At 40.4% G+C, this 19,262-nt stretch overlaps 1 protein-coding gene across 8 annotated transcripts in view; it reads right to left on the reverse strand.

Moving 5' to 3' along the window:
• GATB (glutamyl-tRNA amidotransferase subunit B) overlaps positions 1 to 18,701 on the reverse strand; it is an 81,790-nt gene extending 63,089 nt beyond the window's left edge. For 2 of the 8 annotated variants that reach the window (XR_008657270.2, XM_063638270.1), the window contains exons 1-2: positions 18,413 to 18,648; positions 16,351 to 16,501 (exon numbers count right to left, since the gene is read on the reverse strand). Coding sequence is in view for 7 of the 8 variants with exons in the window: in XM_063638270.1 (XP_063494340.1) it covers positions 16,351 to 16,501; positions 18,413 to 18,588 (327 nt within the window). In the remaining variant the exon portion in view is untranslated. Of the gene's footprint in view, positions 1 to 16,350; positions 16,502 to 18,412 lie in introns of all 8 variants that reach the window. The other 6 variants (XM_055276124.2, XM_055276122.2, XM_055276121.2 and 3 more) reach the window with 5 other exon arrangements.
• Positions 18,702 to 19,262: the final 561 nt, after the last annotated feature.

Below are 19,262 nucleotides of genomic sequence, written 5' to 3' on the forward strand. Positions count from 1 at the left end.
TTTTCTAGCTGAAAATACTTTTAGCTTCCCCCAAAATGTATGTGTGTCTTATTTTCTATCAGTGCTTCCATTCTGTTGCCTCACTATGTAAATGTACATGTATATTTATCAATTTGTGCTTCTCTGAAAGACATCTGTGACTGAAAACTTCTCATTAATTGTTACTCATACTGTTGTGAATACATGCCATCCTAAGTTATGTCAGGATAGTATGATGTAAGTGTTTACCACTGCCACTCCCAGCCCAACTGTATTGGCCACTATGAAGTGGAAGTATCTGTGCTCACATTTTAATGATGCAAAGTTAAAAACATGAGTACTGATATGGTTTGGCTGTTCCCCACCCAAATCTCATCTTGAATTCCCACATGTTGTGGGAGGGACCCAGTGGGAGGTAACTGAATCATGGGGGCAAGTCTTTCCTGCGCTGCTCTCGTGATAGAGAATAAGTCTCACGAGATCTGATGGTTTTAAAACTGGGTATTTCCTTGAACGAGCTCTTTTCTCTCGTCTGCTGCCATGTGAGGCAGAAAAGATACCTGAAAATGTGGAAGTGACTTTGGATCTGGGTACCAGGCAGAGGCTGGAACAGTTTGGAGGGCTCAGAAGAAGACAGCAAAATGTGAGAAAGTTTGGAACTTCTTAGAGACTTGTTGAATGACTCTGACCAAGCCTGATAGCGATATGGAAAATAAGGTCCAGGCTGAGGTGGTTTCAAATGGAGATGAGGAACTTGTTGGGAACCGAAGCAAAGATAACTCTTGTTATGTTTTAGCAAAGAGACTGGTGGCACTTTGCCCCTGCCCTGGAGATTTGTGGAACTTTGAAATTGAGAGAGACGATTTAGGGTATCTGACAGAAGAAATTTCTAAGCGGCAAAGCATTCAAGAGGTGACTTGGGTGCTGTTAAAGGCACTTCGTTTTATAAAAGAAGCAGAGCATAAAGTTTGGAAAATTTGCAGCCTGACAATGTGGTAGAAAAGAAAAACCCATTTTCTGAGGAGAAATTGAAGCCAGCTGCAGAAATCTGCATAAGTAATGAGAAGGAGAATGTTAATCTCAAGACGGGGAAAATGTCTCCAGGGTATATCAGAGGTCTTCACAGTAGCCCCTCTCATCACAGGCCTGGAGGCCTAGGAGAAAATGGTTTTGTGGCCAGGCCCAGGGTGCCCCTGCTGTGTGCTGTCTAGGGACTTGATGCCCTGCATCCCAGCCACTCTAGCGTGACTAAAAGGGGCAAAGGTACAGCTTGGACTGTTGCTTCAGAAGGTGGAAGCTGCCAAGCCTTGGCAGCTTCCACGTGGTGTTGAGCCTGTGGGTGCACAGAAGTCAAGAACTGAGGTTTGGGAACCTCCACCTAGATTTCAGAAGATGTACAGAAACGCCTGGATGTCCAGGCAAAAGTTTGCTGCAGGGGCGGGGTCAAAATGGAGAACCTCTGCTGCTGGGCAGTGCAGAAGGCAAATGTGGAGTCAGAGCCCCCAGACAGAGTCCCTACTAGGGTACCATGCTGTGAGAAGAGGGCCACCTTCCTCCAGACCCCAGAAAGGTAGATCCACTGACAGTTTGCACTGTGTGCCTGGAAAAGCCACAGACACTCAATGCCAGCCCATGAAAGCAATCATGAAGGAGACTGTACCCTGCAAAGCAACAGGGGTGGAGTTGCCCAAGACCATGGGAACCCACCTTTTGCATCAGCCAGTGTGACCTGGATGTGAGATGTGGAGTCAAAGGAGATCATTTTGGAGATTTAAGATTTGGCTGCCATGCTGGATTTCGGATTTGCATGGGGCTTGTAGCCCCTTTGTTTTGGCTAATTTCTCCCATTTGGAATGGCTGTATTTATCCAATGCCATACCCCCATTGTACCTAGGAGGTAACTAACTTGCTTTCGATTTTACAGGCCATAAGTGGAAAGGACTTGCCTTGTCTCAGATGACACCTGGGACTGTGGACTTCTGAGTTAATGCTGAAATAAGTTAAGACTTTGAAGGACTGTTGTGAAGGCATGATTGCTTTTGAAATGTGAGGACATGAGATTTGGGAGGGGCCAGGGGTGGAATGATATGGTTTGGCTGTGTCCCCACCCAAATCTCATCTTGAATTCCCACATGTTGTGGGAGGGACCTGGTTGGAGGTAATTGAATCATGGGTGCAGGTCTTTCCTGTGCCATTCTCGTGATAGTGAGTAAGTCTCATGAGATCTGATAGTTTTAAAGATGGGAATTTCCTTGCACAAGCTGTCTTCTCTTGTCTGCTGCCATATAAGACATGCCTTTCACCTTCCGCCATGATTGTGAGGCCTCCCCAGCCAGGTGGAACGGTAAGTCCAATAAACCTCTTTCTTTTGTAAATTGCCCAGTCTGAGGTATGTCTTTATCAGCAGTGTAAAAATGACTAATACAAGTATTATAATAACACCAAATAAAATTTACGTGCTACTTGAGAGTGTATGAAGTGCTTTCACATATATTAACTTCTCTGCACAGATGTAAAAATGAAAAAGAATCAGAGATAAGGTAAATAAGATAGCTAGCTGGCTGTGGTAAGCAAACAGAGGTTATGAGTGACTACAGGCATCCTAAATGTTTACAACCAGCTATAAAGGAAAAACTCCCTGCTAAGTTTTGTCGGAAATGAACAATTAGCAAGTATTGCAGAAGCAAATGTAATCTGGTGCTTATACTAAGAATAGGGACCAGGCAATTCTCACTTCTATTTTTAGCTGGGTTCCTGACCTCCTTGTGTCCTTGGATAAGTCAGTAAGATCAGTTTCCTCTCCTATCAACTAGGGTTGGAGCCCCTGACCTTGCTCATTGGGATGGCCTATGAGTTGGCAAATATCACTGAAAATTAAAAATGCTATTGACAATCACATTATTATTGCCTGTCTGCATTTCCTAAGAAAGCTGCAAAGCATGACAAAGACCCTTGATTGATTACGCTTCTTGCTTCTATACTTGTAAAAGGAGATTCGTGCATCAAAATTTAGAATGGAATTATTTTAAGGCTCCCGGCAGCACTAATGCCTTTTGATTCCCAGTTATTCTCCCTGCCTCAGCTCCAGTCCTTATAATGATGCATCCAGTGGTGAAAGGCTGGGGAACACAAAGGCTCACTAGCAAGAACCCTCTGCCATGAGGAACAGAATGCTCTTCAGAGGAGCCCAGCCTGACTACCTACCCATGCCAGAATCACCAAGCCTACGTTTGTCATCTCTGGTATGCCAATGGCAAAATGACTTCCTAACTTTGCCAAGATTTTTAAAAGAGCTGAGGAAAAAAACTCCCCAAGATGCCGCAGCGTAGAAAATAGCCGACTCTCCCCACAATGTTACATGTGAAGCTGCAAACACACATAAAAATGGCCAAGAAAGGCCAAGCCAATGGCCTCAGATGACAAGTGCGTCTACTTGCAGTATAAACAAAGAATTCCATAAGACTCACCCAAAAAGAGCTTCTCACATCTACTCCCAGACATGACATGACACTGGCTTCACGCTTTTGAGGGCAGAATTAGGGCAACAGTCATTCCCCTGCCCCTAGGTTTCCATGTGACAGGACTTTGCTTTCTACTCCATATTCTCTTGTCCCTAAAAGAGTGACTTTTCTGACAAGTGACTTTGGGAAATGGAACCACATGAGTGGGTTGGCCCTGTGGCTGAGCATTCCTATAGAAGCTTATAGTATAAATTATCAGGACAAAGCCTGCATGAGTTCTTCCTAATCAACATGCCCACAATGACGGGACAGTCGGCTCTACTCTGGCCACATGATAAGCTTTTTGCAGAAGCAAGTTCGTCCTCTACAAGTGAAAAGCCTGCAGTTTTGGAGAGCTGAGTTCAACAGAGGCAGCAGGTACTAAAAAGCATGTGGCTAAACATCATGTTGCATTTTTCAATCAAGCTATTATCTGTAATAAAGCTGGTATGTTCATTTCCATCTGTCTGACTTCTGTGCTGATTTCTCAGTTGGTTCTGACTCAAGACAGGAAGAGAGTATTATTTTTATTGACCCACTAAAACTACACAATATCTTCCTAGAAACTCTTTCCTAGTACAGTCGTGCATCACTTACCAATGGAGATATGTTCTGAGAAATGCCTTGTTAGGTGACTTTGCTGTTGTATGAACATCATAAGAGTGTACTCATACAAACCTGGATGGGATAGCCCTCTACACACCTAGGCTATAGGATATAGCCTATTGCTCCCAGGCTACAAAACTGTACAGCATGTTATGTACTGAATACTGTAGGTAACTGTAACACAACCGTAAGTATTTGTGTATCTAAACATATCGTTATGTATTATGCCATGATGATAAGATGGCTATGACATCACCAGGCCATAGGAATTTTTCAGCTCCACTGTAATTTTATGGGACCACCATCATATATGTAGTCTGCTGTTACCAAAATGTCATTATGCAGTACATGATGTACTCATAAAAACCATCTAGCAATCCCCGCAGCATCACCAATGATGCCACAAAGCAGAAGAAACCCAAGAGGGCAGCTGCCATGGCCAGGCATGTATTGCCTTTGCAGGAAGAGCTTTGCCAGGCCTGCTGTAATTTGTTAAGTTCGAGAACTGTCCATGGAAGAAAAATGAATGGTACCCAGCTGCATGATTTCAGGCTGCGTTTTTATTATAGGCTTCTAGTATAAATCACCAGAACAAAGCCTGTATGAGCTACTTGAATGGCAGAGACAAAAATAGTGTCACAGAACACTGTTAGGTTTTTTTTTGGACTACTACATATTTATATCACCAAAAGACTCCTAAGCTTTTGTACTCCCAGGCATCTTTGGTAATGTGTTCATACTTTATTTTCTGCACACTCCTACCTCTCTTTCCAGTACAGGAGTGCCCCCTTATCCATGAGGGATAGGTTCCAAGACCCCTGGGGAATGCCTAAGACCTCGGATGGTACCAAGTCTGACATAGACTATTTTTTTCCCTATCCATAGGTATGTATGATAAAGTTTAATTTATAAATTATGCACAGCAAGAGATTAACAATAATAAAAAAGAACAATATACTGTAATCAAAGTTATATGAATGTGGTCTCTCTCAAAATATCTTATTCTCCTGCACTGAGGGTAACTGAAACTACAGAAAGTGAAACTACAGATAAGGGAGTAGTACTATTGTATTACAGATTTTTGGTTGCAGTAGTGTACAAAATTCATTTTGAGCAGTTAATAATTCTAAGTATAATACTGTCTTCTCTAATAAGGGCTTATTATTTTGCTCCATATCTCATCCACGTGCATATTTTTGAGGGAAAACAAACCAATAAAAGGATGTGGAAATGGGAAAAAAGCCTTTCCGAAACAATACTGGCAGTTTCTTGCTCAGGAATGAATCTGTGGGGAGATGAGCAAGCTGCCTGGAGACTTCCATTACTAGGAAAGGAACACCAAGCTCCTGAGAAACACTGCTGAGTCAGGGAGATGCTCTGCAGACCCAGAAAATTCACCCAGGGGGAGGCCAGACAAGGTCCCTCAGGTTCGCCAAGGCTGGGGTGGAGAGGAAAGAGAACTCTCAATTTCCTCATTGATTTCTCCCACTAGAGCCAGCTGCTCCTGTCAACACCATCATATTGCTTTTTGTTGTTCTTTAGGAGGAGTGAGATGGCATCATCATTTCTACACAAAGGTTAAGAGAATCATTTTATTAAGGATGAAGCTTTTTTTTGGGAAAATGATCATCTTTAAAGGCAACAGGTGAGAGAGTGCATCCTTACACATCTAGTGGGAATTTGGAAAGAGCTCAGTTACCTGATTCGTGTCTGTGATGAGAGGACAGATAAGAGGTACTGGGATGTTCACCAATCTTGGCCCTAACTAGTGTGAACTGCAATACATACACAACAACACAGAAGAATTACAATGGGAAGGGAGGGATATCTTTTTTTTTTTTTTTTTTTTGAGGCAGAGTCTCGCTCTTTCGCCCAGGCCGGAGTGCAGTGGCACTATCCCGGCTCACTGCAAGCTCCGCCTCCCCGGTCCATGCCATTCTTCTGCCTCAGCCTCCTGAGTAGCTGGGACTATAGGCGCCCGCCACCGCACCCGGCTAATTGCTTGTATTTTTAGTAGAGACAGGGTTTCACCGTGTTAACCAGGATGGTCTCGATCTCCTGACCTCGTGATCCGCCTGCCTCGGCCTCCCAAAGTGCTGGGATAACAGGCGTGAGCCACTGCACCCGGCTAGGAGGGATATCTTAATGGGACAGGGCAAGGGGGCCAGAGAGAGGTTAAAGGTGCCTTCCCTGCCCCATTCTGAGTCACCCATATTCACAGCCTTTGTTTCATCCCCTCCCTTCTATAAGGTTTCAACCTTAGTAAAGTTTCAGCCAGATTTTAGATTTTGGTGGGTGGCAGTGGGACAGGGAGTATGGGAGTCTGCCCTAAGAATTGATAGTCTGCTCTCAGACAGGCTTGGGGTCAGATGTACTAACTCTGTGGTCCAGAAGCCCCTAAGCTAAGAGGTAAATATGGAAAATGGCCCTGGCTTAGACCTGGAGCATCAGGCAAAAGCCAATGCAAAAGCGCTTTAAAGAGATGCACTCTCAACAAGATCCCACTAATAAAGCCCTGTCAGATATGGCTTCATAATAAAAAAATTACAAAATATACCAGAAAATAATCCACTGCCAGCCAGAATCAGCAGTCAAGCAAAAAGCATAATAAGATCACTCAAGAACTTCAGGTAATGGAATTACTGAATACAGACTATAAAATAAGTAGCTGTAAAATTATGAAAGAAATAAAGAACTGAATACATGAAAAAAGAACAAGATATTTTCAAAAGGCTAGAGAAATTTAAAAGAGAAAAACAGAATTTCTGTAATTGAAAGATCTAGTGAACTAAAAACCTCAATGGATATGTAAAAGAGTGAATACTATAAAGAAAATTACTGAACTAGAAGTCAGTGTAGAGAAAACCGGCCAGAATGAAGCCTAGAGAAAAGATCCTAAAAGAATTTTCCCGTGACCGCTATTCGCATGGTGATATGTACAGCTAAGAGTTGCCCATAGACAGGGTGCTTTCTTCATGGTGAGTCTGGGGAAATCTGATGCACAGGGCCCTGAATTGGAGGCTAATTAGGTGAGACTTCCTTTATCCATTTCTTCTTCTGACTCAGCACTCTTGTCTTTGCTCCTTCCCTAGGTTTAGATCTCACACCTAGAGGGCATCATAATACATGGTGCATACAACCAGCATCAGTGCTGTGTAGTCAATGCCTCTGTATGTGTATAAGCATGTGGACATACATCTATAAACATATTACACATACATCTGTTAATGAGATTAATGTTTTTGGATGTATACTCATATATACATATCTGTAAAATAATAGCCACCTACATAAATCTGACTTCCAGTAACTCCAACTATAGTGGAACAGGTTGGGAGCTAATTGCTGAACTGGAAGTGAGAAACTTTGGTTCTAATCTGAATGGAATGTTAAGAAATTGTGTGACCATGGGCAAGTCCCAACAGCAGTTCTCTCATCTGTAAATTAAAAGGACTGAACTGAATGATTTTCAGGACCTCTTCCTATTCCAGTGTCACATGATGATGCTAAATAGCTTTCATAGCATCCATGTACTTTATTTTGTAGGACAGGTTTCTACTCAAGAGCTTTGTTCTTATTTATATATACAAAAGTGATAATCTGACTTTGTGAACTAATCAGAAATAATCATTGAGAAGTGAAAAATGAGCAAGGGATTCCTAGGGCCAAATATACTGACAGCAGCTTTAAAAACATGGTGAGGAACACATAACTATAAAAGCAGGGAAAAACAATGTAATATGAAACTTAAAAACAATGGCTATCTTTAGCCATTTACTCTAGGATCAAAAAGCTTTACACACCTCAATAGACCTTGAAGGCACCATTACAACACTGAGCAATAACTGATGTTGCTGATAAGCTTGGGTAATCAAGAAAAGATTGTCTTATGTTCAGCCAGGACAAGAGACCCATAAAGAAGTTTAAAAAATAGCTAAACGGTTTTAGACAGGAAAATCCTTTCATACGGATGCTTCATGTGTGTGTACGCACGAGTATGCAAGTATATAGGGAAATATTTACTAGGGGTGCTATACACATGTTCTATGCAAGGTACTGTCAAGTGGCCCAAGAAAGATCCATGAATTGCTCTTTAGAAGCTTATAATCAAACACAGAAATCCTTATAAACAACATACATAAAACATAAAAAGATGTTCAGTCAACTATATGAAACAAATACATACTGATAGAAAGTAGAGGCCAGGCATGGTGGCTCATGCCTATAATCCCAGCACTTTGCGAGGCAGAGGCAGGAGGACTCCTTGAACCCAGGAGTTAGAAACTAGCCTGAGCAACATGGTAATGCCCTGTCTCTAAAAAAAATAAAAAATAAAAATAGTAGAAGCATTATTATTAATATGGTTAGGTTTCAGGTGGGGAATATTGCATGCAAAACTGGTAGAGAGGTAGGGAAGTGAAAATGGCTGTGAAGAGAGAGGCTTTCAAGAACCCACTGAAAGTTAGAAAAAGATCTATGGCAGGGAAGGAGTCAAATGCTTCCCACAGGGAGGAAAGTGAGATCATGCTGCCTGCTGAACGTGAAAGTCATCATTGTCATGAGTCACTGAGTTCATGGGAGACATCCAGTTAACTAAGTTATAAGGCAGGTTTAGACCATCAGCAGAGTGAGAGCTGAAAAGGAACATTCCACATTTGTGGGTATGAGCTCACAGACACATACCTCTTTTAGGGTGACAAGGGTCACTGTACAAAACACTTCATCCCTGCAACACCTCACTCTCAAAAGCATGGAGATAACTATAGAAGTGATTTGGAGAGTGACTGGCAAGAAGCAAGTCTGAGCATACAATATGATTATAAATCTTTCAGATTACATTAAAGCAAATCATTGAAATGGAAAGAAATTTCATAGAAAATGGTCACATTTTGTCTTCTTAAATAGCTAAACATCATCTAAGTGTGAATGGACAGAGAGATAACTATAGATCTGATTATAAATGTATGTATTTAAAGACTTTTCCCTAATGATGCTATCTTCAATTTCTGTTTCACTTCTACATTTTGAGTTAAAAACAACTTTTATAATTATGTTCAGAATTAAGAGTCAGAAAAGCATTTCAGAAAGCCTGATGCTCCCTAGACTAGTCAAGGGTTTCTAAATCTAGTAGGTTCTTCAAAACAAAAGTTATCACCAATATCTTCTATGTTCAGTCAGAATGCTGCAGATTTACCTAGCTTGAACGAAATCTGTCATAAGGAATCTAAAAAATAAATTAATTCCAGAGTACTTTAGAAAAGCGTTCACATCACCATTTCTTCAGGGAGGCAAGACCCCTTCTGCTGCAATGTGCATACATATGTTCCAGAATGAATCTCTAGCAGAAAGCACGGCATTCACATTGTTTGTTAGTTCCCAGAGGGCAGGCATCACATCATATTTATTCACATCATATTTCTTTCCCTCTTCATTCCCCTTATTCTGGCTAATAATAGTATGCACTCTTGTGAATAAAAGAAGGTTTTGTAAAATGTAGTAAACAACATTCCTGTTTTCATTCCATAGCTTCCAGGGCCAATTCTAAATACCTTTGATATGGAAAGCCCTGAATGCTTTTTTAAGACAGGCTGATCCTAAGAAAAGAGGAGGATATTCTCGCATACATGTGTGAAAAACAGCTTTTATGGTCTTTCCCCCAGTTCTGGAAACAAGAGGCATTCACAGTTGCTAGGGAGTTCTGTGTTACATACAGATAAGAGCTTTCAGACAAGCAAAACAAGAGCAGAGTTCCTCATTTCTTATTAATCGAACTGTAGTGCAGCCTGATTATCAGGAGTTATCTACTGTGCCACACTGAGCATTCCTACGGCAGAGGCGACGGTGTCCTCTCCTCTTTCTCCTGCGTGGGAACTGACACCAGGAGAGGGCAAGCATTTCCAATGACAAAAAGTGAATGTGTGTGTGTGTATGTGTAAACATGGGTTTGCACATGCAAAAATTTCAAACAAACTTGATTCTTTGCTGAAATCTCACCATTACTGGAAATATTATTTGGCCAATTATGAAACAGACTTGTAAATCCCATGACATTTTACCAAACAAATATATTGTCTTTCTTATTTTTCTTCCCATTTCACATCCATATACAAAGTATTACAAGTAGAAAAACTGGAATGATATTGTTAAATAGGAAATAACTAAGCAAACAACCTAAGATCCTGTCTATAGATCTATAGGTGAATAATTACTTAATAAATTAAGGAAGACTCTGAGCCACAGTTAAGAGATTTTACTAGGTCAAAATATTGAGTGAAGTTGAATCCCTACTAATAGAAACAAAGAATGCTGTCCTTAGTGTAGCTGTAATCCTGCCTATAAGCAGTGAAATGGGCTGGCTGACCTTTTCATCCTCAAGATTTATGATGGGCTTCCATAAAATCCTAAAACTGAGGGAAAATAAGAAAATAAAAAGATCCTAAAAAACATACAGAATAAGGGTTACTAATCAGAATGGGGAGGGGGTTGGTCAAGACAGCAGGTGTGCTCCAGACATGCTGGGGAACAGGAAGATGGAGGCAGGAGACAGAAATGAAGTATTCTATTTATACACACATACATTTATATATACATATACATTTACAAATACACAGATGTGTACATGCCCAGAGCCAAGCTCAAAGCAAGCAAGAAAATCCCCTGGGGCCACAGAAGTAACGGTAGTTTAAAGCCATGTGACACCAGGGGTAACCACAAGAGACAGGGGGAAGCTGCCCAGGGTCAGGTAGAGAAGCTCAGATCTCACTGCACTGTACTCAGACTCTGACTCAACCCCTTTGTCTTCACCTCAGCCAGCCTTCCACAATACTTGACACCCCCACATCCTGAGCGTTTTTGAGGTTGTGTAGGATACATCATCTCAGGTCTCGCTAGTGTCCCTTCCTGCAGGCGCTTAGGTCACAGTGCATCCTCTGCAAAGTGAGGCCCTCCTCCACCTACCATCTCTCTCCCACACACTCTTGTCTCCTCTTGCGTTCTTTTGTAGGCTTATCGTATTTGCATTCTTTCACTATCATTTCAGTGGGGTTTCTTCGGCTTACAGAGAGGATGGATTAAAATGTATGCGTTCAGTTGGCCATATTAATCAAAAGCCTCCCCTGTCTTCACCCCTTCTTCATTGGCTCCTTCTCATCGGCATTTTTTAAAAATTTTGTTTTATTGCAGCAAGAACACTTAACATGAGATCTATCCTCTTAAACACATTTTAAGTGTACATTATCATAGACTATATAACTCATCAGCATTTAATCATTCCCAAGTCTCTCCAATATTAAGACATGACCAATAAATGTTTTCTCTTGATTCCATGTCTCCTTTCACTTGCTGCATTCTGCTGTCCTTCATAGTAAAACTTTTTGAAACGGTTGCCCACACTCACTTCTTCCTCCATGCCATGACATTTCTCAATTCACTATCACCTACCTTCTGTTTCCATCACCCCACTCAAACTGTTCTTGCAAAGGATACCCTTCTTAAAAAATCCAATGGGCACTTCCTAGTCCTCACTTTACTTGACCTCTCAGTAGCATCCAACGTTCTTGTACTCCCTCCTTTGCAAAACACTCACTTCCTTGGAGTTTCTGGCCCTGCACTCTCCTTATGTCTTCTTATCTCTTTACAAATGGGAACAACACCCCTTATGAGGGCTTACATGGTACAGGCTATGCTTTCTGCTCTAGCCTCACCTCTTGCAATGCCCATATTCAAGTTCTATGCTACAACACATGGAAAATGTTTCAGTTTCTAGAGCAAGCCACGTTGCTTTTCGTCTGGTCTTTGTATATCCTATTCACTTTTTACTTGGCCAGTTTCCTCAATTCCTTATATGTGTGTTGAATACTCTTCCTATGTGCTCCTCAAGCACCTTGTATTTCCACGACTAACATGTTTATTAAAAGGTAGTGCAACTGCCTGCTTGCTTGTTCATGCTCCATGTGGGCAACACCCTTATCTATCTTCTACCAAGTTCAAAACTGTGTCACTAGAGCTACACAAGGGCTAGCATAATGTAGGCATCCAATATATGCCAGCTGAGTGAATGAAGACACAACCGACAGAGAAGAATAAAATGTCTACAGAAAGACTATACATTATCACAATTGTTTTAAGTAACAATCCTAATTTTTTACTAAATCAAGAGCCAATACCATGTTGAACCAAAGAAACACTGCAAATAATTACAGATAGAAAAAGCTCATAAGCCTTCTTTTCTGCAATAAAAGTAATTATTTCTAATTCAGAAACAATTTTATCCAATATACCAGTTTTTACTGGTTTTTATTATTTACTTAATTCTCTATACATCTCTGAGGTGATGAGAACCCCAGGTTAGTTTCTGTTGGCAGATCACTTAACTAGTGAAATCAAGGTTAAGTGACCAATTGTTATGTGTAGCATTTACTTTTGCTCTCACTGGCAATGTAACTGTGCACAATAACTCAGGAGGGCCTTTGTAAAGATAAAAGCTGCCAATCATTATGGGTATGCTAGTAGGTAAGATTTACCTTACCTATTATTAAGAACTTTTTAATTAATTACCTGTTATTACTTGTTAATTATCTGTTAATAAGAGCACTTATTACACACAATTACTGTTTTAAGTGTTTTAAAGGTACTGATTCATTTAATTCTCACACAAATCCCATGAGTCAAGTATCTCCATTTTATAAGAAACTGATGCAAAGAAGATTAAGTAATCTGCATGAAAATTCTATTCATCTCACTAGAATTTTTATCTTTAGCATTTTCCTATGTCACTAAAAGTCTATTATAAACATTATCAGTGGCCTCATAATGTTGCACTGTACTGATGTATTATAATTTACTCAATGATTCTCCCATCACTGAGAAATTGTGGTTACTTCCAATTCTCTACCTTTAAAAATAGATCTGCTATAGACATCTCTGCATATAAGTCTTTGCTCACATGTTTATTTTCCAAGGACGGATTCCTAAAAGAATTACTAGGTCAATAAATATATGTTGGGCAAATAAAGTAGTCAAATTGCCATCTTGCCTAATTAGCTGTTTTTTCTTGCTTTTATGCCTACAAAGTTTCTCCCCAACCCAAGGACAAACAAATATTCTCCTAGATATTTTTGGATTTAATTTGACATTTAACTTATATATATATGAACTTTGTTTTGATGTGTGAAATGAACGATACTTTTTTTCCAAGTAGCTAACCAATTCCAAAATCATCAGTTAAATAACTTATCCTTTTCCCACTGATTTTTGCTTCTTCTCATATATATTTTCCCTTGTTGGTTTATTCTTTTGTCAGGAGGCAGTGAAACTTTGGGGAGAAAAGATAACAGGCTTAACACTGTAACCGCTGAATTTAAGATGTTTATGAATCATTCAGATGGAAATGTATAGTAGGACACAATAGATATAGGTTTCTTGCCTAAAAGAGAGATGGGAGCTTTGTTTGAGGGTAAAAAGATTACTCAGGGGAACACACAGAACAGAAGAATTGAGAGCCAAAGGATAGGGCATGGGAAACCAACATTTCAGGGCTGAGTGGCAGAACACAGCCACGTGAGAAGGCACAATCAGCCAGGTAGAGGGCAGGGAAGCAGCAGGAGAGAAGGGAGCAATATAAGCCTTGGGCAGAAAGAGTTTCAAGTATCATCATGAATCATACTCATACTTTTGGTTTACTTGACCAAAACAATAACATAACGTTCTACTAAAATCCTTGGAAGCACAAACATATTCTCAAATTATTGGTTTCCTATAAATGGAGTTATAAGCAGAGTCTGGCTGTCAGAGCATGTTTATACATCTCCATAGGGCTTAGGGGAAGGACAACTGTCTAAAGGTTTTAGTGTATTTTAAATCTATTTAGAGGTAAATCAAAAGATTTTGAAATGTTTTGAGTGACAATGCTTAACTCTGTGAGTTTGGGTATAATGTTGCTCACGTACTAAATGAGGTCCCTTAAAGGCAGAAACATTTCTGAAAAAGAGGTAGATCCGCTCTGTCTATAGAATAACCCATTTAGGCTACTTAAACCATAAGCGTTGTAGGCTCTGAAGAGGAAAACAAATCCTAGCTCATACAAAACTGTATTTCCAGACTTTGTCTGCCATTTAATTAATGTAAGCCAAGCTCTCTCTCAACACTCAAATGTCCCAAACACCTTCACTGTGTTATTGATATGCTTATCAGTGAACAAGCACCTTCTTTTTTCGTGCATGACAAGTTTTACAAAGCAATTAAAATGTTGGCATTTTAATTATTTTGAATTTTTCTAATTTGGTCTAATTTTTGACCAAATTTAGGTACAGCTGGAGAGTCTATTTACAGAAAACATGCTTATCTGCAAATGGATCTGTTTCTAAAATGAACTATAATAAGTATGGCCTGATAGCCATCACATTCACAGCTGGAAAAACCTAGGAGGAACCCAGAGCTTATGCCTAATCTCTTGATAATTAACTACCACATAGGAAAAAACTGTTTTGAATCTGGAAGGGAAAATGTAGAGGTGTTATGACAACTTGCCTTCCATTTTACTTGTCTAAATAAATATTACTGTATTTCTACTATATCCGAATCTCTGCCCAAAAAACATGTCATATATTTATAACCAAAAAATTCACTCTTCTCAAACAAACAAAAAATCTTTCCGTAGATAGATCTCTAAGTCAGAGAGAGAGAAAGAGGGCACACTTCCACATCTATCTTCTCCCAGAGGGACCCAGCAGCAAATCAAAGGTGATCCTTGATATGGTCTGCAGGGATGGGAGTCCTCCATGACAGAAAATGCGAGTAAGAGAAAAGTTCCAAGACAAAGATGCTGCCCCAATACAACCAAAGCTGAGTGAGGCAGGCATACTGGAGGCACTGCCCAGAATCTTCCACTTTGGTCAGTGACTGAGAAAAGTATACCTCTGCCTCTGCAAGCCTGCCAGTGCTCAGTTCAAACAGCTTCCAGTTTTTGTTTTTGGTTTTTTTTTTTTTTTGAGACGGAGTCTCACTCTGTCACCCAGGCTGGAGTGCAGTGGCGCGATCTCGGCTCACTGAAAGCTCTGCCTCCCAGGTTCATGCCATTCTCCTGCCTCAGCCTCCCGAGTAGCTGGGACTACAGGAGCCTACTACCACGCCCGGCTAATTTTTTGCAGTTTACTATTAGTACAGACGGGGTTTCACTGTGTTAGCCAGGATGGTCTCGATCTCCTGACCTTGTGATCCGCCCGCCTCGGCCTCCCAAAGTGCTGGGATTACAGGCGTGAGCCACCGCGCCCGGCCTCAACCAGCTTCCACTCTTATTTAAATGTTTGAGAGCATGGAATTCACCCATGACAATGTCTGCCCCTCCCCATCTTTGTCACCACCATGGATACACATTTCCTCCAAATATGGCAGGAAACCTCAAACACAGTTGATATTATACGTCCTGGACAGACCATATGCTATTTATTAGCTAAAACATTTACATTGTTCCCTTCATACTTTTCTTAAAAATTCAACCAATTATCTAAAAATATATGCAAAAAGTCTTGCTGATGAGTATATTGGGCCCAGTCATTCCATAGGATCAAGTAAAAATGAGTGGTTGAGTACAATAGTTAACTCACTGCATATTATGGCTGTTTTCTACATTATTGAGTGTTTCTTAATTTGCAATAACCACAATCATTACTGGCCTTACACTGTGAAATCATGTGATATATGCTGCTTCCTTTGAGTTGACTCCTCCTCCTCCTTCATTTATCTGCCTAAATTCTTTTGGGCTTCTCAAATAGCTCAGGCCACCACCTCTTCAGTAACCCTTCCTTAACCTAATGTACCCCTACTTCAATTTCTCACAATAGTCCTTTCTTTTACTGAATTAGTTGTCCCTCCTCTGGGTTTCATAATCATCCTCTGCATATTACCTTCAAAGAAGGAATCACACTGTCCTCTATTTGTTTATAAGACACATCTCCCCTACTAGTTTTTGAACTCTTTAAAGGCAAGGATCATCTTTATGACCCAGCTCAAAGCACAATGTCTGGTATTAGTAGGCATGCTAAAATGTTTGTGAAGGGATGAATACATGTATGAATATGTTCAGACTTAGAAACAGCTTCACAGAGATGGGCCTTTAGAAAACATTTAATATATCCCGCTTCACCCAAAATTCCCTAAATAAGTATTTCCAAAGACTTGTGTTATTATTAAAAGAAGAAAATAATTTTCCATGTTCTATATAAAATAAATATTTTCTAATGAAAATAGGATTAAATAAGAATCTTACCGGCAAAGTTCCAGGTAGAGATGCATCAAAAAAAGAAACCAAAGAATTTGGAGGTGCTGAAAAGCGAACTTGAGATCCAGAGAAGAGTTTAGAGTTGGAGGAAATCTGGGCATGAATTTCCAAACCTACTACAGCAGCCCATTTGTGTTCACTAAGAAGAAAGAGATAATGGTTAAGATGTAATTATATTTATCACCATGAATGAATTTTTATAAGTCTAAACCACAAATGTTAATTTCCTATATGTGTTTTAAACTTACTACAATGTTATATCCTCACATTAAAAATGTGTCATATTTTATCAGTGACTAAATAAAAAACAATTCAGAATAAGCGCCTACACTGAGATTGGCAAACTAAAATTTATTTACAACATGGCATCAGGAGGCTGATGATATAAACATGAAGGCAATAGAGAAAGGAACAATTTGGCGTCTTAAAACAATTTAGAAATGGGTATCAGGTGACAACTGCGCGGCTGACTTCAGTGAAAAGCAGCATTTAACAAATTAACTGTACCTTATCAAGTAATCACTCAGTAAATGAAGAAAGCTGATCTTCCCCCATTATCTAGAATTAACATAAATGGCAACATTCTACTACTAGAGAAATAATGATAAATAGTTCCACGTCTCTTATTTAAAAAGAAATTCTCAACCATGTTTTGGTTTGCATGTATAATAACCAGAGAGACACAGATATAATAAATCACCACTAAATGATACTCTTGAAAAAATTTTGCAAAACTCCACCACATTAAATCATCTGATGCGGCATATTTTTGGTCCCCCAAATTACTTTCAATTCCTGAGACCTAATTTCAGGTTACTTTGTTTGTTTATGCTTATTTGCTATCAAATCTAAGAAGTTGTTAAATGCTATAATAATCTCTCTTATCTGGTCAGTCCTACTCTCTTGGGTCTATACACAGGCCTCTCCAGGTCCTTAAAAATGTGCTTATTCCCTATGAAATCCATGTATGTTCCTATCCTGCTCTTCTCCCAAGCAATTTTGTGTGTGTATATATGTGTGTGTGTGTGTGTGTGTATGTGTATATATATACATATTTTACTTCATTTTGTTTTGTTTCAATCATTTCAACACATAAAGTTCTATATCTGAAGTAATGCAAGAATAAGTCCTTCTTTTTAAAGTTTGCAAAACACAGCCCATAAGGGAGGGGAATTAAACTAAGAACTCATTAGAAATTCTGCATGCAGCAAAGCATCATTCAAAGTATTTTTGCAGTTCCATTACATGAGAGAAAAAATGTACTTTCCATTCACAAGGAAACAATCTAATTCACGAAACGAATACAAAACTGAATACTTCTTTCCGGACAATTTCCCTCTGTTCCTCCAACTGAAAGTAAAAATAATACCAACCAATCTCAAAGAATAAACAAAATATTAGAAACTTGCCACATGTTTCTGTATTTAAAAAGAAACTATTTAATTTTTACATAATGAAGCATAAACAACTGTTCAGGGGATATCTGGCCAAATAAGCAAAACTCTCCATATAACCAGGGAAAGTATCTCTTCTTTTGGCTGCGTCCTCCTAGGTCTAGTCACACATATTCAACATAAAACGCCTGCACAGATAACTAGTGTTTTCTGACTAATGACAATAACCCACCACTACCAAGAGCTTGTAGGTAAAGGCTCCCTTTCTACCTTTAGAACGCTGCCGGCCCATATTAGCGCTAAATAAAATCAGCTAAATATGATCCCGCTTCTCGTGTCACCGTCCCCACTGCTAGTGCTATTAGTAAGATGACCGAATCCACTCTTCTGTCTGTGCACCCTTCAAGAAAATATTCGCTATTTTACACTCGCGAATTCCCCACCTACGTCTATTTGAAAACAGTGGTTTATATATGGGGGCGGAGCTGATAGAGGGCCTATTTTGTGCATTTATTTAGGTTTCGGGCTCCAGGTTATAACTCAACGCCCTCCCGTCAGCCAAAACGTCTAGAAGCTGGGCCGTAATTGCCATTATTTCCCCAGTCCTGCAGTTCCACCTCACAGTTAGGTGGGCAGAAATGTATGAAACAGAATACCCTTTCCTCGGCTTCTGGGCCGTGTGGAGGGGCTGTTGAGCCACTGAGCTCTGTCCCCTAATCCGGTTGGATGTGGAACCAGTCGGAGCCCCTCTTCGGTGGCAAGAACCGCCGTCGACCCGGGCGAAAACCCAACGTCTTGCACCGCTGCCCCAGCGCAGCACGGGCGCCGCCATTGTAACTCCAGAGTCTTGATCAGGTGACGCAGCCTCACTATGCCGCGAGGCTCCCTGGAAAGCGTAGTTCTGCAAATGTATTAAAAAACGCTATAGGCTCGGACCGGAAGACTACTATTCCCGGCGAGCATTGTGATTCGAAGCCTGCCGGAACCCGGCAGAGAGGAGAGGGTGGGAGGGTTTCTGGGTGGGGAGGTGTGACTCCTCCTAGCGGGGAGTTGGAGAGGTTTGTGGCTCTGACCGTGTGTATGAGTTTGAGCGTAAGCGCTTGGTGCTTGATGCTAAGAAGCGTGGCCGGGATTTTATAACCCAGTTAACCTTGCAAGGGGAAGTAAATGACCTTGACATCTCAGCAGAGACTTCCTCAGCCCCCAAACCCAATCCGTTATATTCTCTGTCTACTCTCCTGCTTCACTCAGCAATTTGTGCGTTAATGCAACAAATACTTATTAGCATGCCTACCGTAATGCCAGGCTCAGTTCTTAGGCACTGTAGTTACTGCAGAGATCAAGACCGTTATGCCCCGCATGTTCATGGAGCTTACATTCTAAAGAAGGGAGACATACAGAAGTTAACAAAAATAAGATACTTCCATATAGGTAGTAAGTGCTATGTTAAAGCAGAGATATTTGGAGACAAACAGCCCTAGATTGAATGTTCATGTACATTTTAAC

This window comes from Symphalangus syndactylus, chromosome 4 (assembly GCF_028878055.3).
Source record: "Symphalangus syndactylus isolate Jambi chromosome 4, NHGRI_mSymSyn1-v2.1_pri, whole genome shotgun sequence".
In the NCBI taxonomy this organism is placed as follows: Eukaryota; Metazoa; Chordata; class Mammalia; order Primates; family Hylobatidae; genus Symphalangus; species Symphalangus syndactylus.